General features: G+C 40.9%; 1 protein-coding gene across 7 annotated transcripts in view; it reads left to right on the top strand.

The window, feature by feature from the left end:
- Positions 1 to 20730, top strand: part of zyx (zyxin) — a 39013-nt gene extending 18283 nt beyond the window's left edge. For 6 of the 7 annotated variants that reach the window (XM_008119420.3, XM_062971743.1, XM_062971746.1 and 3 more), the window contains exons 3-10: positions 11224 to 11411; positions 14298 to 14396; positions 15125 to 15643; positions 16700 to 16850; positions 17294 to 17463; positions 19704 to 19882; positions 20044 to 20164; positions 20275 to 20730. In XM_008119420.3, coding sequence (XP_008117627.1) covers positions 11224 to 11411; positions 14298 to 14396; positions 15125 to 15643; positions 16700 to 16850; positions 17294 to 17463; positions 19704 to 19882; positions 20044 to 20164; positions 20275 to 20385 — 1538 coding nt within the window. In that variant the 3' untranslated portion in view covers positions 20386 to 20730. The remainder of the gene's footprint in view (positions 1 to 11223; positions 11412 to 14297; positions 14397 to 15124; positions 15644 to 16699; positions 16851 to 17293; positions 17464 to 19703; positions 19883 to 20043; positions 20165 to 20274) is intronic. The other variant, XM_008119423.3, reaches the window with a different exon arrangement.
- The last annotated feature ends 474 nt before the right edge of the window (positions 20731 to 21204 follow it).

The raw sequence follows: 21204 nt of genomic DNA, 5'->3' as shown, positions 1-21204 counted from the left end.
TGCACATCTGAACTCAAAAAGAGCTCTGGGGCACTTCTGTGTTGTATCCTGAGCAGCTCTAGAACATTGTATTCCATATTATTTCTACAGGTGTACATGCAACTTTGATGTCACCTGATAACGTCTTTAATGAACCAGAGTGGGCTCTTTATGGGTTTGCATATGCAGAGTAGTTGCTATGGATTTGCCCTTTCTATAGAGCCCCACCACCATCAAAATCTGGCTGTCACTATACTAGGCTTACAGCATCAATGCCAGGCCTTTCTTAACATCATTGTTAGGCACTTTCGAAACCAGGTCCTTCTTTACACCCCTTAAATTCTACCTCATTGACTTTTTCTCTTTAGCCCTCTGCACATATTTCTCATCCCATCTTTACTATGGGAAAATAAATGTCTAATTTCTTGTGGGTGGCACAGAAGGACCTGGCTTGCAGTGAACAGTCTGCCCACAATGCTGTGTCTCCAGGGATTCATGCATTGGTGTGGATGGGGAGGGCTTTACTTGATTATTTTGGCCATGGAGAATATGTGCATGGGATACATCTATTATTGCCTCTTGCATTTCGTGTACTCTTGACTCCACTGCTTATAAAACCCCTTTCTTTATTTTTGTTCTCATGCTGCCCATTTGGCTTGACCCACTTAAAGGGTTGTGGTCCCCAAGGTGCTATATCTTATTATAGCAGAGTAATAACAGCTTCCCCTCTTGAGATTTTTGTTTGTTTGTTTCAGACGTGGAGGTTTTGGGTAACTTCTGTTTCCTTTTTCCATCCTAAGGAGGGCTAGGAGTGTTGCAGGGAAGGTTCTTCCACTGTGACAGATGTAGCATTCTCAATGGCAACTTGCACATGGCATTTTTAACTACAGTGTCATGCTCAGGGCAAGATAACTTTCTAGAGAATATATCAGTATGACAAAAAGACCATCTTGGTATCTCATGTTATAGTCCCCAACATTATGATTGCTTCTAGCCATGAAAATTAAACTGGTGCTAGTTGGCCTGTGCAATATCTCATGCAGAGGACTAGCAGTTTTGGGTATTAGTAGTGGTGTATTTAAAGGCATGAAAGTGAAACACAGGCTAAGTTGGGCCTTTCAATCCCTGCCATATTTTCTCTTGTGAGTCACAAGCACTGTACCAAAGGTTGCAAGGTGACCTTAATTATAATAGATGTCCCCTAACTAAGAGTCGGAAAGCTTTTCCTTTTACATAAACTGAATGAGGTTGATGTATTTTGGGGTGTACGTTTTATAGAAACAGAAATGTATGCATTATGTAGTTTATGAATATGGACCATATGTGAATTTGTAGAAAAACACACAGCTAAGTTAGCAGAAACCAGTATTTCCATTTAGTATTTAAATAGAACACAAACTTGTCATCCCTGCATGCCATAATTTTTAATTGCCCCTTATTCCTGATGTGAAAACCTGGAAACATGAAATCAAAGAAGGGCAAATACATGTGTATATCAAGGGCCAGAACAGAAGTGCTTTCTGAAGAACATGGCATCTCAGGCTGGATCTACACTGCCATATAAAGTATTCCCTCACAACTTTGCGGTTCGCTTTTTGAGGATTTGCTGTTTTGCGGTTTTTCAATAAACTCTAAAATCTATCTATCTATCTATCTATCTATCTATCTATCTATCTATCTATCTATCTATATATGTACTTTTTTTGTAGGACTGAGTAAACAGCAAAACCACTGAACCAAATCACACCAAATTTGGCCACAAAAGACATAGTCATCCAATCTATGTCTTTCAAACAAAAAAAACCTAGAAAAATAGTCCAAAAAACATAGGATGAGGAAGAGCCTTTCTCCCCCTAAAGGCCAGTCAGAAAGGTAGGTCCTGCTGCCTTAGGCCTCAGCTGCCTTTAGCCCCTCCCCCTTCATGTCCTAGCAACTCCCTCAGCCAATATGGTGCCCAAGTGATAGGTAGAGTGCACATAGCCCTCATCTACACTGCCTATACAATACAGATTACCTGATTTGAACTGGATTATATGACAGTGTAGACTCAAGGCCCTTTCACACAGCTATATAACCCAGAATGCCAAGGCAAATAATCCACAATATCTTCTTTGAACTGGATTATCTTGAGTCCACGCTGCCATATAATCCAGTTCCGTGTGGATTTTATACAGCTGTGTAGAAGGGGTCTCATATAATCCAGTTCAAAGCAGATGATATAAGATTATAAATATAATATATAAAAATTACTGTGGTTTAATAAAACAGAACAATATAATCTCTAAAATAGGATAGTAAATAAAGCGCAACACTCTGAATGACTTTGAAGCTGAATGGCCATTAAATTCTAATCAAGGTGGCTTATTGCAGCATTCATACCTGCCACACTGAGACTATTAATTACCCTGTTTCCCCGAAAATAAGACATCCCCAAAAAATAAGACCTAGCAGTGGTTTTGCTGAATTGCTAAATATAAGGCCTCCCCCGAAAGTAAGACCTAGCAAAGTTTTTGTTTGGAAGCATGCTCGGCGCCCACCAAACAAAACACCAGAGCATGCAGGATTGGTAAATGTACATACAAATTGTACATGGAAATAATTGTAATAACAAGAAATTCTTGACAGGAGTCAGTTTGTCTGGTTTGGTTATGTTGCTTTGTGATGGAAACTACTGTACAGTATATAATGTTTATTTTTTTGTTCAACAATAAATGTGAATTCTTCTTCATGGAAAAATAAGACATCCCCTGAAAATAAGACCTAGCACATCTTTGGGAGCAAAAAATAATATAAGACACTGTCTTATTTTCGGGGAAACACGGTACTATTCAGCCTGGCCAACCAAGGATCCTGCAAGGTAAAAAGCGGCCAGGCTTGCTAGCAGCAAAACTATTCAGTGCTGTTCAACCTGGCCAACCAAGATTTCCTCTAGATAGAAAACTCCCAGGTTTTGAAGCCACGAGGCTACTCCATCCCATTCATCCTGGCCAATGAAGGATGCCTCAGTGTTGAAAGCGTCCAGGCTTTTAAGCTGCAAGACTATTCAGTGCAATTCAAGCTGACCAAAGAACGATTCCTCTACAAAGGAACTAGCCAGGCTTCAAAGTGGCTCTTTGGTTGAAGGTGCTATTCCAGTTCGCCAAACAAAGATTCTCCTAGGTATAACACAGCCAGGCATTGAAGCTGCAAGGCTATTCAGTGCAATTCAACCAGACCAACAAAGGATTAACCTTGGTAGAAGGCGGCCATGCATTGAAGCAGTGATACTACTCTGTACTATTAAAGCTGACCAACAAAAGATTCCCCTAGGTAGCAAGCAGCCAGGCTTTGAAGCAGCGAGGCAATTCATTGCAATTCCAGCAGCCCAAAAAACCACTCCCCTAGAATGCAAGTACCCAGCGTTCCAAGCAGCAAGCCTATTCCATTGCATTCCACCTCACCAAACAAGGATTCCTATAAGAAAACGGCCAGGCTTTGAGGCTATTCACTGCTATTCCAGCTGGCCAAAAAAAGGAATCCCATAAGCCACAGCAACATGTTGCCGGACACAGCTAGTAATATTATAAATCATAAAAATTACAATTTACAGCCTAAAGAAGAGAGGAAGGAAAAGCCAAAAGGAGAGAAAAGGAACCCAAGCAGCAACGAGAGGAGAAGGTGGCAATTTATCAACATACGATTGGTTGGTAAAGACTTAAAATAGTGTATAACTACTAAAATAATGTATAAATATATAGCGTCCCGACTTCGCGGATTTTCACTTATTGTGGGTGATCCTGGAACCCCCTGCGATAAGTGAGGGAACACTGCAATCCAGTTTCTGAATCGAGATTATCTGCTTTGAACTGGTTTATAATCAGTCTACACTGCCATGTATCCAGTGCAAAGCAGATAATATGGATTTAGAAATAGGATTATATGACAGTGTAGACTCACCATAAAAGGTTCCACTTTAAATACCATGGCTCAATGCTATGGAATCATGGGAGTTGTGGTTTTACAAGGTCTTCAGCCATCTTTGCCAATAATTTCTGGTGTCTCACCAAATCACAGATACCACAATTCCTTTGCATTGACCCAAGGCAATTCAAGTGGTGTCAAACTGCATTAATTCTAGAATGTAGACCAGTGGTTCTCAACCTGTGGGTCCCCAGGTGTTTTGGCATACAACTCCCAGAAATCCCAGCCAGTTTACCAGCTGTTAGGATTTCTGGGAGTTGAAAGCTAAAATATATGGGGACCCACAGGTTAGGAATCACTGGTGTAGACCACCCTACATTCTTGGAAGGCCGGAAGGGAAAAGGAATGTAAAAGTGAGGAGAAAGGGCTGCTCAACTAACTGTCTGTCTGTCTGTCTGTCTGTCTGACATACTTGTCTTATTCCTGTAACCCCTAACTAGCCAACAATACAGGAGAGGCTGCAAAGGGTGAAGCTATCTGTGTATCTCTCGGGAGGTTGAAGAAGCTTACTTGGACAACAAGTAAAAGGAAACCAGATTATTTAAGTTAACAGAGGGCAAGAGATCCCCTTAGTACTGATTTAACCTATAAACAACCCTTGGAAGTGTGAGTTGGACTGTATGCTCAGAATCACACAATTTAGTCGTCCTGGCATTGTGCCAGTTCAAAATGCTGTGCTTGTCCACTGAAAATAACAATCTCTCACAGACAAGAAGCATGTTGAGGCTTGAGGAGAAAGGGTTGCCCAACCTTCTCTCTGGTGTGTATGCCTCCAAAGAGGAATGGCGTTTCCAGAGTGAGACAAACCTTTCAAACAGCAGAATACTGGTGGGTAGGTTGGGACCACAGCCACAGCTGTTCATCCTAAGCTCGCCTGGAGACCCTCCTCACTTGGCGATAGAGTTATGTATTCAACATATCTTTTCCAGCACCGCTTGTCCTTTGTCTTGTGCAGCAAGAGGGATATCAGTTCTCAGTAGATATCTCTGCCTCAGGGTTGGGAATTATTTAAACGTACCTGGCCTAAATTGGTGCAGTTCAAGCATAGCTTCACCATGTAATCTGTTTACGTAGGTCTGTCTCCTGTTCTCACCATAGGGGAAATTGGAAAGTTATTTCAAGGTTTGTGGATGAAATGGCAATGAAAGTAGGTTATTCTGTCCACAGATTCAGATAATAATTCTAAATTCACACATCTGAGTCATGGGAAAATCTCATTGAGCTGCTTAGAATCTGGCCCATGTGCACAGGAATCATTGCAGACAATATGAGATATTTCCCCTACACTGTACTCTCTTTTCAATTGTTGTTTAGGATTGTGAATATATACTTGAAACATAGTTATTTCTACTGTACTTGACTTTAGCACCCAACAGAGGCAAATTACCTGTTCCGTTATCCTTGTTTCTCTGTAATCTACCACCCACACTGTAACAACATTGATATAAAATCCAGCTCATTCAGCAACACATATCAGCAGCATCATATTTTCCTGTATCTGCTTGTACATTCTAGGGCTTACTAAGGATAGAATACAACTTTCTTCTTGGCTGGTTCTTTGTTTGGACAGTTGTTACTTGGTTCCCAGGAGAACACTATTTAAGCCATTTTGAGAATTTATTAAGGTTATCTGGGAACTTAAACAGCAAAGTGGAAACAAATCTAAGCTCTTGGGGCAGATGTGAAATAAGTTGCTTGTGATGATTGCTGTGCATTTTGATCAGGAACTAAAGAATCAAGTTCCAAGGAGTTTGGTGGGATTCATATGGCAACAATTGTAGTGCTGTGATTCCCCTTCAATGCCATGGCAACAACTAATGAGATGATGTGATATGCTGTTTCGGGAAGGATATCTGGAATTCTCTGCTAGAAAGATCTAGTACCTAACCAAACTACAAATCCTAGGATTCCAAAAAATGCCATTATGGCAGTTAAAGTGGACTCACAGTGCTATAATAATGTATTGTAAAAGGTTCCTTCATCCTCTTTATTGCTTGGAAGTAGCAAACTAGCATAGGAGCAAGACCATCATCAAAGGTGACACTGTGTGTTAACTGCTGCCAGCCTTCTCCCCATAGCCATCTTCTGCTATTGACAGCAAAACCAATCAATAATAATTGGTTTTGAAACTTTATTATTATTATTTTCAATTCAATGATATTAGGTTTAATAATAATTGGTTCTGAGACATGTTCATTTCACTGATATTAGGCTTACTGAATATAATCGAGTATAAGCCCCCCAAAAGGGCTGAAAGACTCGGCTTATATTCGAGTATATACGGTGATTTGATGTTAGGTTTTTAACGCTGTTTTCATATGCGGGGTCTTGTTGGGATTTTATGCCGATATTTATCTGTTTTATGAAGGCATTGAATGTATGCCATTGTTTGTTGGAATCCGCCTGAGTCCCTTTGGGGAGATAGGGTGGAATAGAAATAAAGTTTTATCATCATCATCATCATCATCATCATCTTGTGCAATAAAGTCTGGGTGCTTTTTGTGGTGGCATGCTACTGATTTGGGGGCGGAGGATTGTGCTCCTCTCTTACTCTTTCCTCCCCTCTCTTTTTTACCTGCACTTTGTGTAATTGCAAAGTGTATTTTAATTTTTTTTTAAGTTAAGAGGAAGGTGCAATGCAGTGGGAGACTGGCGTTATACCACCCACCCAGAAATGCAGCCGCATGACCTTGCACTGCCAAGGTATCACAGTTGTGTGACAATAGCAGCAGTGCAACTTACTTCAGCAGTGCAGTAAGTTGCCCCTATCCTTGTTCACAGGAGTGCTGTGGGATAGCAACTTCATGTAGTAAAAAGTCTTTAGTTCTACAAGAAAACATTGAAATGGTTTCTCTGGCATATAATTTCCCTATGTATAGAAAATTAGATAATTGGGAGCATTCCATGATAATCTTTTTACCAATGACAAGGCCACAAAGAAAGAAATGAAATAGTATGTATCATATACATGTAGCAGAGAAGAGTAGGAAGAGATTTTTAGCCTCATTCCTTTCCAAAATCTCAGTCAAATAAAAAATATTGATAGGAATGGAGGAGAGAGAGGACCAAATGGGTTTAGAAATAATATAATAATATAATAAAAAAAACTTTATTTATACCCTGCTCCATCTCCCAAAGGACTCAGGGCAGCTTACACTGGGACAAGCCCAAATAGAGGGGATAGGATTCTGGGTGATAGAATAGCCTCTGTCCCAAGCCCATGTCATGTCTGGTGGTTGGTTAACCCATTGCCAGATTATTGTGAGAAAGCATTCACAAGCTTACAGTTTGATGAAACTATATCTTTGATTGTTTCTTGATTAGTTAAACTTAGTAGGGCCGGATCAGATTGCAATGAATGTTGAATGTGTTTAGGTTGGCTCATGGTGATGGCAGCTATTCAGCTTGACCCCACCTGATTCCAAGGAGCATGATATTTTTCCATACTGCAGATTCTTGGATCCTCCCCATCACCACCCCCATAAGTATTTTTGCATCTGGAAGTAGTTTGTGGGTACTGGGGAGATAATGAAATTCAGATGGTGGCAGAGTGGCTAGTTGGCTCGTTTCATACAAAACCAAAGAAATGCATGTGCATTGGCGTGTGAAAACCTGAAAATTTGCAGAATCCAAAGTTTTCTGCTGCTGTGTGAGCTAGTTTCTGATAAAGAAGGGGGTGGTCAGTGCTGTGCCCTTTGATCTCAAGCAGCTTGCAGATGGTGAGTGGGTGATAAAAGTTGTCACCAGTTCGGGACACCAAGAGCAAACATTTCACCATCTCAGTTAGATCAACAAAAGCTGAAAGCTTCCACCTGGCTTGATGTGTGAACAGTTCTTAAACCTCCTGTGTGAGAAGGAGTTTTAAGATGCCTGAAAAATCAAAGAGTATTGTCATGATCCTTTCCCAAGTAGGAAGAACTCAGCTATCATTTGGCTTAGCCATTGTTCTGCCTGTTTAGTTCTGGGCTCCTCATATTCCCTCTTGGGGGGGGGGGGGGCTCTTTCCATTTCAGTCAAATATAATCTATCCCAAGAACTACTCTCCCACCCACTTAAGGATTGCTTGGCTGCTCTTTCCCCATGAGAGCTGATGCATCACAGAGACATCTCTGACTCGTTCTTTTTTCCTTATTTCCCCCACTTCTGCCTAGGTTGGTAATGGTTGTGTTGCATAAAACATGGAGAACCTGCCAAAAGGCTTCACTGTTGTTTATGTGGGAAGGAAGGATTAGAGCCCTTGGCATGTTTCCCTACTTGCATGAGGGGTGTGAGTGAAAAAGCTGATGCTGCTGGGATTTCCAACCCTGTGCAGATTGTAACATTGCCCAATGTTTTTGCTTTCCAACCCTTCCTAATTTCCAGTTTCCTACCAGGGCCTTAATACAAGAGGGTGAGGTAAAATGGCATCTTTTAACTAATGAAAGTTTACAAGTTGGGTGTCAACATGAGGTGGGAAATGCTGAGTTTCTGCAACAGGGCTGTAATTGTGGTTTCCTCTTGCAGAGTTGGACTAGTTTCCATCCACCACAAAATGTGTGGTTTTGAATTTTGTCTACATTTCTGATAAGGCAGAACAAAATGAACCTCCATGGCTATACCTGATAGTGGTAATGCCTGGCTGGCATGTTAATGTGACAAACTTTCCCTGAATTGGGTGACTAGAAGGCAAAATGATAAACCTTTACTTATTTGAATTTTAATTACAGGAAATAGAGCTTTACTTGCTTGCTTTACTTGCTTTAGAGAGTCATGAGGACTAACTAGGTGAAAAGAGCTGTGCTTTCCAACCCTTCTGTTTCTTTCTAGTGTGGCAGACATTGTTTATGAAAAGAGAAGACATAAGGGGCCTAACTAAAATCAAAAGGGGGATACAGGCTAGGGGTTCGGATATGAAATACTTGGAATACTTTGTAAGTACAGTATGTGTGGGGAGAGAGAGGGGGGGTGGTACTGATAGGAGATAGTTTCCAAATGTTGTCTAGATTTTTACAAAAGGTAAGGGTGCCTCTTTGAACCTTTAATATTTAGACATGTTAAGGTCTAGCAAGAAAAAATGGAAAAAGATTGGGTGGGAAAACACCTCCCTACTCCCAAAGAACTTTTAAAAAAAGATGTGTATTTGAAGAGCCTAGAAAAAAGATCCAAAATAAAATCTATTGGGATGAGTGATTTTTTTTTTTAAAGGACAAAGTTTAACTCAATCCAGTTCCAGTAACCGGCATAGTAAGAAACTTACACGTAAGATAGCATGCAATATACAGAACACTAATTCCTTTGTTTTCTTGTAAACAGATAAAACTTTCACATCAATGAGGCATTTCTGCACTGGCCTTTTGTATGAGAAGAGCATGTTGGGAGCCTTCTTTGCTTATGATAATAGTACACTGTTGAAGAGCTGAATGTTTTCAATGTTTACCTAATGGTGACCATTATATTAAAATACTAATCAAGTCCTTAAGATAACGACTGCAATAAATCTATTTCTGTTCAAATCATACACTTTTATTTTGCTTATTGCAAGCTTTGCAGCTTCTGTTTTCATTTCCTCTCTGCTTCTCACGTGGCAAAACTAAGATACATGATCTTAAGTAGCATAGACGGGAGCAATTTGCAGCTCTCTGTTAAGTTCAGAGTAATAGTCCCTTTTCTCCATCTAGAAGATTAAGGCCTGTATATTTTAAATCATTAATATGCCAAACAGTATAATTTTATATGCTGACCTCGTTATGAATTTAACCATTTCTATTGCTATAATAGAGTAAAATAAATTTAGGTTTAATGTGAAAATCATTATTATCTATATTTCAATTTCCATTTTTGTTCCCCTCCCACAAAACAGGGGAAATGTTTCGCCCTCCCCTGCCCCATGGTTGCAAAATCTCTAGCAATGTTGCATTTCTGTTCATATCTCTCTTCTGATTGTTGGTGATTATAATCTCCATTAATGCTTTGAGAGGCAAATCCAGTGTTTATCCCCAAAGGGCATGGGTGGTTTATCTACCAATACAGGCAATACAGGAATGTTGTCAATCTTGTTTAGCTGTACCTCTGGCTGGTCAACAGAATAATACATTTGTGTGTGTCCAGTTGATTAGCTTGTTTGGACTTCAAGTGTGTCTGAATTTTCTCTTAAAAGCACTAGCCACTGCTATATTAACATTCCCATATTGCCATTATGCCATTATAGGAATTTTTAAACAATACTGTGAAATTGGATTGGTAGAAAATGTTTTTAATAAGAGCAACTTGAAACAGAACAACAATGAAATAGCGAAAAAAAAGAAAACATTACTAATGAGAATTGTTATATATTATTCTTACCCCTGCTGATCTTTTTCTTCTCTACATATGTAGTACTTGTTCCCCACCACAATTCTTTTGAACTAAAAATCTGAATGCAATCGTCAGTGCATATTAGAAAATGCTTCTGTTCAAAGTACAGTATATAATGTTTTGAATAAATTAAAACATCTAATCAGGTATAAGTTGCTTCCCCATCATGTAAACCTATTGAACTGTATTCATCACATAAACAGAGGTTTTTCCAGTGATTCTGGAATATCTTGATAGTGATAAAGGAAGAACTGACACATTGCACAATGATCTGAAGACTGTTGGCATATACCCTGATCAAGCGCATGACCGAGTGAAATGGCACCAACAAACCAGTAAAGCAGACCCTGCCATCAAGCAAGACAAACGCTGAAGAAAAAGAAGATGATAGTGGAAGAAATGACACCAATAGTATTAGCTTCATGGTATTGGGAGACCAAGGTTTGAATACTTGCTGGGTGATGTTGTGCTATTCACATTTTCTCAGCCTCAGAGGATGGCAAAGGCAAACCTTCCTGAACAAATTCCCCCAAGAAAACGCTGTGGTTAGGGTCACTTTAGACTCACTATACGTCAGAACTGACTTGGAAGGCACACAACAACAAAATCCATATAAGGGAGTTGTTTGTTTCTGTAATGCTGGGAGTGCTGATGTTGCGTAAGAGAAAAAGAACAGCAGTTTACAACTGAGGATCCTCCAGGTTTGTCTGAGTTCTCTCCAGTAGTTCGGTCTGCATGGGCATTAGCCACATTTGCCAGGAAATTTACATCTGATACATTTTGAATGGCTGATTTAGATTCATTGCTTTTCAGTGCTGCATAATGCTAGTAGTACCTATTGTGGTCTACTTTCCATTGCACCAAAGAAATCAAGCATTTAAAATAATTTTGGGTTGTGACCGAGGATTAGTATAGCATTAATATGTGTGTCTCTCTTTTTTCTCTCTGCAGAGCTTCCGCTGCCACCCCCGCCCCCTCCAGGGGAAGAAATGGTTGTCTCCCCCAACAGTGCATTCCCTCCCCCACCTCCTCCATTTGAGGAGCCATTTCCTCCTGCTCCAGAAGACGTCTTCCCTTCTCCTCCTCCCCCCATGCTGGAGGATGAACCAGTGACTCTCAGCGGACTGCCTGCTCCACAGGTGAGCCTTCACATCAGATAATGGGTAGGAGGAGGCAGGGAAAGGATTTATCAACAGGGATCATCTTCCATTGGCTTCTTGTTTCCATCATGCTCTTCACTCCATATGGGCTCCATTGGTGTCCTATTATGCAGTCTTGGAGACCCAGTCTCTATGGTGAAACAACCAGGCAGTCCACTCAGCATAACAACATGCTGCCACCTTTGGGTTCATTCAGGATTTCGCATTCTCTGTTGCTTCTATCTTTAGCTAAAATCCTACCCAAAGAAGTATGGAAATAAATACCATATATACTGGAGTATAAGCCGACCCGAAGACAAGCCGAGGCACCTAATTTTACCACAAAATACTGGGATAACTTACTGACTCGAGTATAAGCCGAGGGTGGGAAATGCAGCACCTACTGGTAATTTCAAAATAAAACTAGATACCAATAAAATTCCATTAATCGAGGCATCAGTAGGTTAAATGTTTTTGAATATTTACCGTATTTCAAAGAAAAACAATAAACTAGCTATATAAGTGGAAAGGTAGAGGCAACAAAAACAATATGATATCAACAATAACCTAATAATAATAATAATAATAATAATAATAATAATAATAATAATAATAATACTTCATTTGGATCCCACCCTATCTCCCCATGGAGACTCAGGCCAGCTGCCAACATAGTAACAGGCAAACATTCAATGCTTATATAAACAATGTGGAACTAGATATAGATCTGTAATTATAGATACTAATTTCACATATGCATTTCCCCCTAAAACGTTTGCAAATCCTCTGTGTGTGTGTGTGTGTGTGTGTGCATTTCCCCTACCATATTTGCAAGCATATGTGTGTGTGTGTGTGTGTGTGTGTATATGTCTATATATATATTTGTGTGTTCATTTCCCCCGTAATATTTGCAAACTCTATATATAGGTAGGTAAGAATATATTCATATCTATCCAGACATCTCTCTTTATATAGATAATTATATCTATATAGGATTTGCAGAGACTTGCAAACGTATGAGGGTAAATTCATATATAAAAATAATGTATATGTATGGCTACAGATATAGAGGTACATTGATCTATATGTATATAGGATTTGCAAAGACCTGCAAACATATGAGGGGAAAATTCATATATAAAATTTATGTAGATAGATAGATAGATAGATAGATAGAGGTATATAAGGATTGCAAAAGCTTACAAGGGGTTAATGCCTATATATCTGTAGTAGAGTTTAACAAATATTTCAGGGCAAAATGCTTTCATAAGATTAATGAATATATATTTTTCTTCTTCCTGACTTGCAAGGGTGTCTTTCCCTTTACAAAACATTCCCTTGATTAAGAACTAGGGAGGCTTTGCAAAAGAAAACACACTGATAAGGGAGGGTAAGAGAGAAATATATCATATATTGCAAGCAATAGCCTGCAGGCTCCATTGCCAGCCTTGACCTTGATCCCATTATAAGCCGAGGGAGGCTTATTCAGCTTAAAAAAAGGGCTGAAAAACTTGTTGAGTATATACAGTAGATTATGCTAATACAATAATATTTACAGCATACATTTGTTTTTGTTTGGTTGCATTTTTCTGCTCCTGTAACATGTGAAGAGGAGCAACCACTCATAGGCTGAAGTCCTAACCTGTAATCAATGGCCTCTCTGACATATTGTAGCATGGGGAATTACTATTTTAACTGGTTCTAAACTTCACCAAAGGAGGTTGTTGTTGTTGTTGTTGTTGTTGTTGTTGTTGTTGTTGTTGTTGTTATTGACATAACAGAATAGTTAGAACTGCCAGAAATTTTTAAAAAGAGCCTTGTTCTGCCTCAGAAGAGCAAGTTGTCAAAGAGCTAATTGTTGAATAAAATGCACAAGATTGCCAAATAGGATCAGTCCAATAAATCATTATACAGAAATCAGATGCCAACAAAGCATTCTTTTTTTCTACAGGTACTATAGTGAGGAGATAGGAAAAAGTGACACAGGAAGAAATCTGCTTAGAATATATAAAAAAACCCAGATTTGATTTGCAGACCTACAGTCAGTAGATAAATGAACCCAATACAGTTGTGGGGAGGCAAAATCAACACAAAAACACATATTTAGAAGCACATGATCTTGTTCCAACAACAAGCCTACATTCCACTCAGGGAAAGATCAAATGGCAAAGATCATGGCTGCATCTCAAATCTATGAAAGTAACTAACAGAAAGTTATCATCACAACACAGTACAATGTAGCTTAATTATACCCTTCTTATTGAAAAAAAAGTAAGTATTAGCAATAACTAATAATTTTAACTAGTTACATTCAAACCCTGAATTTCACAATTTCACAAATCTGGCTACCAGTATTAAAAAAACTCCAAAATCAGAACCGTAAAAACAGAAGAATTAATCAGGGGCAGCTAACGATTCTGAACAAAGGATTCCCCCAGGCCAGGAGGTGAAGCTAGGAAGGCAATTTAATGCTAATTGCAGTGATTAATTACAACATTCACACTGGCCTCCAACAGACAAGAGTTATTTCCCACCCAGGATCTTCCACAGATATATAAACCTTCCTTGCTTAGTTTCTCCATATACCTCACAACCTCTGAGGATGCCTGTCATCGATGTGGGTGAAATGTCAGGAGAGAATACTTCAGGAACATGGCCATACTGCCCGAAAAACACACAACAACTCTGTGATCCCGGCCATGAAAGCCTTCAACAATACCTGAATTTCACTGCTTAGTGTCCACATACTTATTCTTTTGACAAACACAACTTGCAGACTTCACTAATGTGGATAAGTGATGCTGACTGATATAATGGCTTTGCTACCTCAAAAAAGGCTTAGTGTCCTGTCTAACATGTAACTTCCTTTCTCCTCCATGATGGAAGGGTCAGGGCCGTGGGAAGATGAACAGCATTGATTTGGAGATTGAATCTTTGTCCTCAGTGCTGGCTGACATGGAGAAGAATGATCCCTTCAAATCCCGGGTGAGCAGAAGACAGCCTTTCCAAGGCCTGGTTTGCCTTGAGGTGGTCAGTCTATGTCTGGTCACCTCACCTCAGGCTGTGGTGCAGGATTGGGAATTTTGTGACTGTCCAGAACTTGTTGGCCTGCAGTGCACATCAGCCTTAGCTGCATAATTATTGGAGAGAGATGATGGGAATTGTAGTCCAACAACATCCAGCATCTACAGGGCCATGCATTCTCCACTCATCCTGTTGATACAGTCTTAAATGGTTATTTAGTATCCAGAAGTTATTACATACCTAATAAAGAAGAATGTAAAGAAAAAAAAGCTAGCATCTATCTTCCTGTATGCTTGCTTTTTTAAAAGTAGTAAAGCATTTGGTTATATAAGATCTTTCTTCAGGTCAGAAGTTGGCCATCTTGGTGAGAATCATGAGGTCCTTATTCAGTAGTGTTCAGAAAAGAGGATTGGATTAGGTTTACTGTGCTGGAATATGTGAGAAAGAGTTGACTTCTGATAGGACAGAGGGACAAACTAAATCTGTAGAGCACCCACTTACTCCAGAGTAGCCTTCAGTCTGCTTGCCAATTGGAACAGAGGATTTTACTACAAGGGTTATAATCATCTACCACTCACATCTGTCAAACCTCTCCAAACTGACTCTCCACTTTGAGGGTCAGGTTGAACTAATGCATCATGAACTGCTTCTCCTGTTATCTTCTTCCATAACCACTTTTATTGTTACAGGTACACCTAGGATCTGTGGCTCCTGTAGCTGTAGCATCTGGCTCCAGGGCATCCCCAGAAGCCATGACACCACCTAAAGATGTTCCAGCTCCTACCTCTTTCTCCTCCAGTGCTGTCTCCCATCCCATTGGAAACTACACACCTAAGCCACAAGCGGAAGCATCTCCTGTTCCTCCACCATGGGTTGCCTTGAAGCAGCGCAGAGACTTGCCATCAGCTGAGCTTCCCATGCCGTCCTCTGCTCCGCCTCCTCCAGCTCCTGCTCCTCCAGCTCCCAAATACACTCCACCTCCCATTGCTACTGGTCCCAAATTTGTACCTAAGCCAGCTGCAGGAGCTCCATCAAGCTTTACAAGACAGCCTGCCCCAGTCCAGTCTCGTTTCCCATCAGGCTCTTCTGGTGCGGGTCCAGCCCCAAAGCCACAGCCTCCCACCTTCACCTATGCACAACATCGGGAAAAACCCCAGGTTCAGGAGAAGCCACTTCCCGTTGGACAGCCACCTGCCTCACAAGATATGGTGAGATGGAGGAAATGTGCAAAGTTGTTTTTTGATCATCTGTTTGTCCCAATGAAGTTGGGCACCATCATTCCGTTAATTTCTGGTGGGCATTTTAAAGTATTGATATGACAGGAACTCATAGGCCTTCTTTAGCTTGCTAGGTCCCTGTCTGACCATCCAAAGTTGCCCACTTTTCCTGCCCCCTTCCTGAACTTCAATTTCTAAGTCAGTGTGTTCCTCACCCTTTCAATCATGAAGGTATAGGGAATTATACCCCCCCCCCTTCATGGAGTGTTTTGAGATCAAGCTAAATTGACCCTGGAAACAGTTCTCAAAACACCAGTAGAGTGGGTCCTTTAAAATACCAGCTGATTTCATCTGGCATTGTTTTGGGGAAGCAGTGTTAGGATTCTAGCTGAAGCACCAGCCAACTCTTTGATGAAGGACTCAGTGATGTTAGTCGCCACAGCCATGTCATGAGCCATATGGCCACTGTAGGGGGTGAGGTGCATAGGGATCTCGTCACTGCTCTAAAGCAGTTCCTTGCCTCTGCCTTAGTAGTATTTGTAAATTTCAGAGCTGGATTTTTTTTAAAGATGAAGCCCAGCTTTCCTCTTCTCAAAAGGGAGGTAGTCTTTCCCACAGCTTTGTTATCTTTAACAAAGGAAGGACTCTTGCAATAGAGGGTGGTATCCTTGCAACTTTTCATGAGCCCTGTAGCACAAAAAACCTAAAAAAATGAAAATCAAATGTTAACTTTATGAAAATTGACATGTCCTTTTCAGCTTTTATGGAGGATAGATCTCTTTAAAATAAAATTTTCTCTCCATATAGCTATTAAGGTAAAAAGAAACATTTAAAAACTACTAGTTATCCTAGCAATAGGTTATGATTCCGGGAGAGAGTGCGCAGGCTAGATGTCATGTGAGCAGAAGTCCATTTGTGAGCAGAAAGTGAAGGATTTGCCCACTGCTCAAATTAATTAATTGTTCATCTTAAATGTGTGCCTTTAATATGTGCCCTAGAGGTAGCAGGATGAAAGTACTTGTCTCAATGACTAATTTATTTGTCCAGCGTAATCCCGTGTCAGTTCCAAACACCCGGTCGGAGCCACCCAGGATCAATGCTGCTTTAACTATGAAGGAGGTGGAGGAATTGGAGATGTTAACCCAGAAGCTCATGAAGGATATGGACCATCCACCCCAGGCAGAAGCCTCCACAACTGGTATGTCTATGTAACAACAGGACAGGGAAGGCAGAAGTGAATTTTGGTCTTATTTACTTTTTAAACAGTCACCATAATGTTTGGCACCAGCAAGAAGGTAATGTATTTTCTATTACTGGTCTCCCTGCCAGGAACAACCTTTATATACAAAACCACACAGCCACAGGCAAGCTGGCGCTCTTGATGACTGGGACTGCAGCTGTTTCGTCACTGGATGCAATTGAGCTTTTGAGGGAAGGGGGAGGCAGATCTATGAAATCTGTTTTCTCTCCACTCTCCAATTTTGATATGTTTCTAATTTTAAAAATGATCTGAAATGGGAGTTCTTACTATGGGAACTGTAGTTGAAAATATCTAGGAGACACCAGATTGACTACATCTGATGTGCATTGAATAAATACCAGTATTAATCCTTTCTCACTTTCTTCTTTCACTGCCACTAGAGTTTTGTGGCCTGTGCAAGAAGGCCCTGTCACGGACACAGCCTGCCGTTCGTGCCCTGGACAAACTCTTCCATGTGGAATGCTTCACCTGTTTCAAGTGTGAGAGGCAACTCCAGGGGCAGCAGTTCTATAATGTGGATGAAAAGCCATTCTGCGAAGAGTGCTATGCGGTGAGCAAAGCTGGGATGTAGTTGAATGTGGAGGACACATGTTGTGGCCTGAGGTCTGGCTCAGTTCTTGCCTTGGCAACACAAGGCTTTGCTGTTTCCAAATTTTTCTGTAATGTCTGATTACTACAGCTACCTGGGAAGGTTGCAATCATATGGTTACTTCTAGTCTGAGAAGTTTCCAGTTGGTCGGGTCAGAATTTCATTCATTTGGCCAGTTGCCTGAATGAAAAGTGTGTGTGTGTGTGTGTGTGTGTGTGACACGGTGTCATTGTTTGAACATCCAATTCCCTATAATGATATTTCCAAAAAGATACTGTTTAGAGATGGGTTTTTTTCATTATGAAAGGAAAGAATGTCCAGTTTCAAAGACAACATACAAAAAGGTTGTGTTCTTTTTTACTCAGGGGCATTAGGGCATTAGTCCAAAGTATGTGTGTGTGTGTGATGGAGCTGGTTTGGGATTAAGCTGGTTTGAAGCTGTTGTGCTTTTCATCCTGTGACTGTCAACACAAACTTAATAGCTAATACATCAATAGTTATTGTGCTGTTTTCAATTGTTACTTTATCAGTCAAGTGTGAAGCTGGGCCCTCAGTGAATGTCCTCTTGGCTATAAATGTTGCATCAAAATTGGTCTTGACACTCTTGGTAGTGCCTCAATATCCTCTTTAGCCCATGTTAAGCCTGAATACCTGTTTACTCTTGGTTATAGAAGGATTCCTCTTATTGTTGGGTTAAAAAGTGTTCCATCTCATTTCTCTGGCCTTTAAGTCAATACTACAAGACTTGTCAATCCTCTCCCCATATATTGTGGGTTAGAGCTCCTAAAGTGGTCAAATATGGGATAAAATTTGAATCAGGGTTAGCTGGCCCACAGCTTTTCTTATCGCAATTCATTTGCCCCAATAGTGTTAAAAATTATTCTGTTATCATTGTATTGTTGTTATTGTACTATAGTATCATCATCAAATGTGGCACTCAAGAAACAAATTGTTCTCTTGTATTATGTGAAAGGTTCAAAGAGAATGATATTTAAATTGTTCATTTTCCCCAAACTATTTCCTTCTTTACACACTTCACCTATCCAGTGTGACATCTTCCCTGAGATAGATATAAATATTAGGCCCTCTCCATCTCACAATAGACTGCCTTTCAGTAATTTTGCTACCCAACACGAAAATGCAGCATTATCTGTCAAGATTGTGGGTACCACCATACTTTCAACAAGTGTTTGAGCTCCCTGTGTACCAGAGCAGCCTATCACATCATAGTGTACTTCTGGAGTGGTGAAGAATGTTACCATTCCTCCTCGAAAGGAAAATGAAAGAAATGTGAGGGAAGGAGTGTGGTTTTTTGCAGTCATTACAGTCAGTGGCAGCAGCAAATGGGGGCAGTGGGGGACACACATACGTGTAGGATTAGTCAAAGTTTTATGTGGGGAGGCCATGGTTCCCAGATCTCAGTGCCTGGATCCTTCTCTCCCATTCTCAAGACAGATGGGGAGGGGGAAGATCTCATGGCTTTGAGAAATATATCTGTTCAATGTTTCTAATTTCTTAGACCGTATGTTTTTAAAATTTTGAATAGCATACTTTATACTGCTCAATTAAGCCACCAGGACATGGTACTTGTAACATTACCAGGGGCAAGTGTCCTGTAACATCACAAGGGATCTCCTCCCGAACTCAGGTTTGGACCTGAAATCTCAGGGCCTGGCTAAGGATATTGTCCCATGCGCTTTGGAAACGGAGCCCCATGGAGTCCATCACATAAAGTAAGGGCACTTCCGATGGGACAGCATAGGGTCTGTTTCTGCAGAGCATGGAAATTGAGCCCTAAACCCAATTTCAAACAGAGAATTACCTGATTTCAAACAGAGAATAGTGGAAGAAAGCAGGGATAAGACGGACATTGATGTGGAAGGGATGTGGGGTGCCTGGCCACCCCAGAAAACAGGGAAAGATGGGAGGAAACCGGGTAAGATGGTTCCTTCCACTTTCCCTCAATTTCTCCCTACTTGTGGGATGAAGTTCAGAATCACTTTAATGGCCACCAGTTTTCACACGAAAGGCCCAGTGTTTCCACATTAAAGAAGGGGCTATAGAAAGTTGCTATAGGGAAGTAGAGCGCAGTCTACTTCCCTGTCATAGGAGCGAAGGTGGCGAGTACAGTTCACTATTCACACAGTTATTCTGTTTCAGGGTGACAGGTGTTCCTCTTTAACACATTTTTTCTTCTTCAGGGCACCCTCGAGAAGTGCTGTGTGTGCAAGCAAACAATCACAGACCGGATGTTGAGGGCCACAGGCAACTCATACCACCCCCAGTGTTTCACCTGTGTAGTGTGCCACAAACCCCTTGAGGGAGCCTCCTTCATTGTGGACAAGGCTAACCTGCCACACTGTGTGGATGATTATCACAGGTGTGTCCTACCTTCTCCTCACAATTCCCTCTTTTCCTCTCCTTTTTGCCTCCCTTCTCCACCCTTTTCCACCAGCCCCTCTCTTCCCTTAAACTCTTGCTAGGTTAATATGCTGGATCCAAGGATCTGGGTTCTCCATGTTTTTTCTTATATGCTTGCAGAAAATATGCCCCGCGCTGTTCAGTCTGCACTGAGCCCATCATGCCAGAGCCTGGGAAGGATGAGACAGTTCGTGTGGTGGCCCTGGAGAAGAACTTCCACATGAAATGCTATAAATGTGAGGTGAGCAACTCCACTCAGCTTCTCTCTTGCTGGTCCTCACTGGCAAATTGCTTTTGTCTCAAAATTTGTCTCATCCTTTTCACTTTCTCTGTGTTTTTATCATCTTTCAGGATTGTGGAAAACCCCTTTCCATTGAAGCAGATGACAATGGCTGTTTTCCTTTGGATGGCCACGTGCTTTGTAAGAAGTGTCACACCACACGTGCCAAAGCTGCAGTTTGAAGCTCCTCCATCTGGATGCACTCTCAGTGTACCCCTCCCCTTGCTGACAACCGAAGAAAGCAATGAGCTGGGTGTTCTCTGTGTTCTTCCTGAGGAAACCCCTTTTTCTCAAAAACATAGTTCATTTCTACCTAGAACATGTATGTCTGGCAGTATCTCCCTCTCCTCCCAAGACTCCCCTCCTTTCTTTGTTACACCTGCCTTTTCTACAGGTTCTTCCTTAACTTCTCACTTACTCTGACCACAATATATTATTCTAGATACTGCAGAAAGTGACTTGGAAGCATGTCTTGCTATAAGTGCTGCAGTTGTCTGTCTTACTAATAAAATAATCCTGGAGACAAATGCTGGAGTCTTTCCAACCTGCTATTTCCTGTGTCTCTGCAAAGTGGGGACTTTCCGCTGTCCTCTGTTCAGAATAGGAACATGAAATTGCTAACTGGAGCCTTTGTCCTTGACTTTGATGGGACAGAATCTTTGTTCTACAGGTTGTTTACATAAATTTAATGTATTATCTTTCTGTCCTGTGTTTACATGCTTGAATGATTTTCAGTTTTGGCTGCTGGACTTAAAGACCAGCTTTTCTGTCCTCAAGTGAGAAGGTAGCTTCAGTTTTTGCCCTGTATGGTGTTTTGCCCAAGCCCTCTCTGCATGGCATACTATCAAAAGTACTGTTCATTTGTTGAAGAGGAACTGTAAGGTTTCAAGGGAACATAAGTAATGTGGATGGTGTTAGGATTATTAGGTTTATTCACTTATGCCTTATAGTTCTCTTCTGGTTCCCATTTGGGGCCCTCTCTCTGACATTGTCTGGTATTC

This window comes from Anolis carolinensis, chromosome 2, assembly GCF_035594765.1.
Source record: "Anolis carolinensis isolate JA03-04 chromosome 2, rAnoCar3.1.pri, whole genome shotgun sequence".
Lineage (NCBI taxonomy): Eukaryota > Metazoa > Chordata > Lepidosauria > Squamata > Dactyloidae > Anolis > Anolis carolinensis.
Note: the sequence above shows the minus strand (reverse complement) of the source record. Positions and strands in the feature narration are given on the sequence as shown.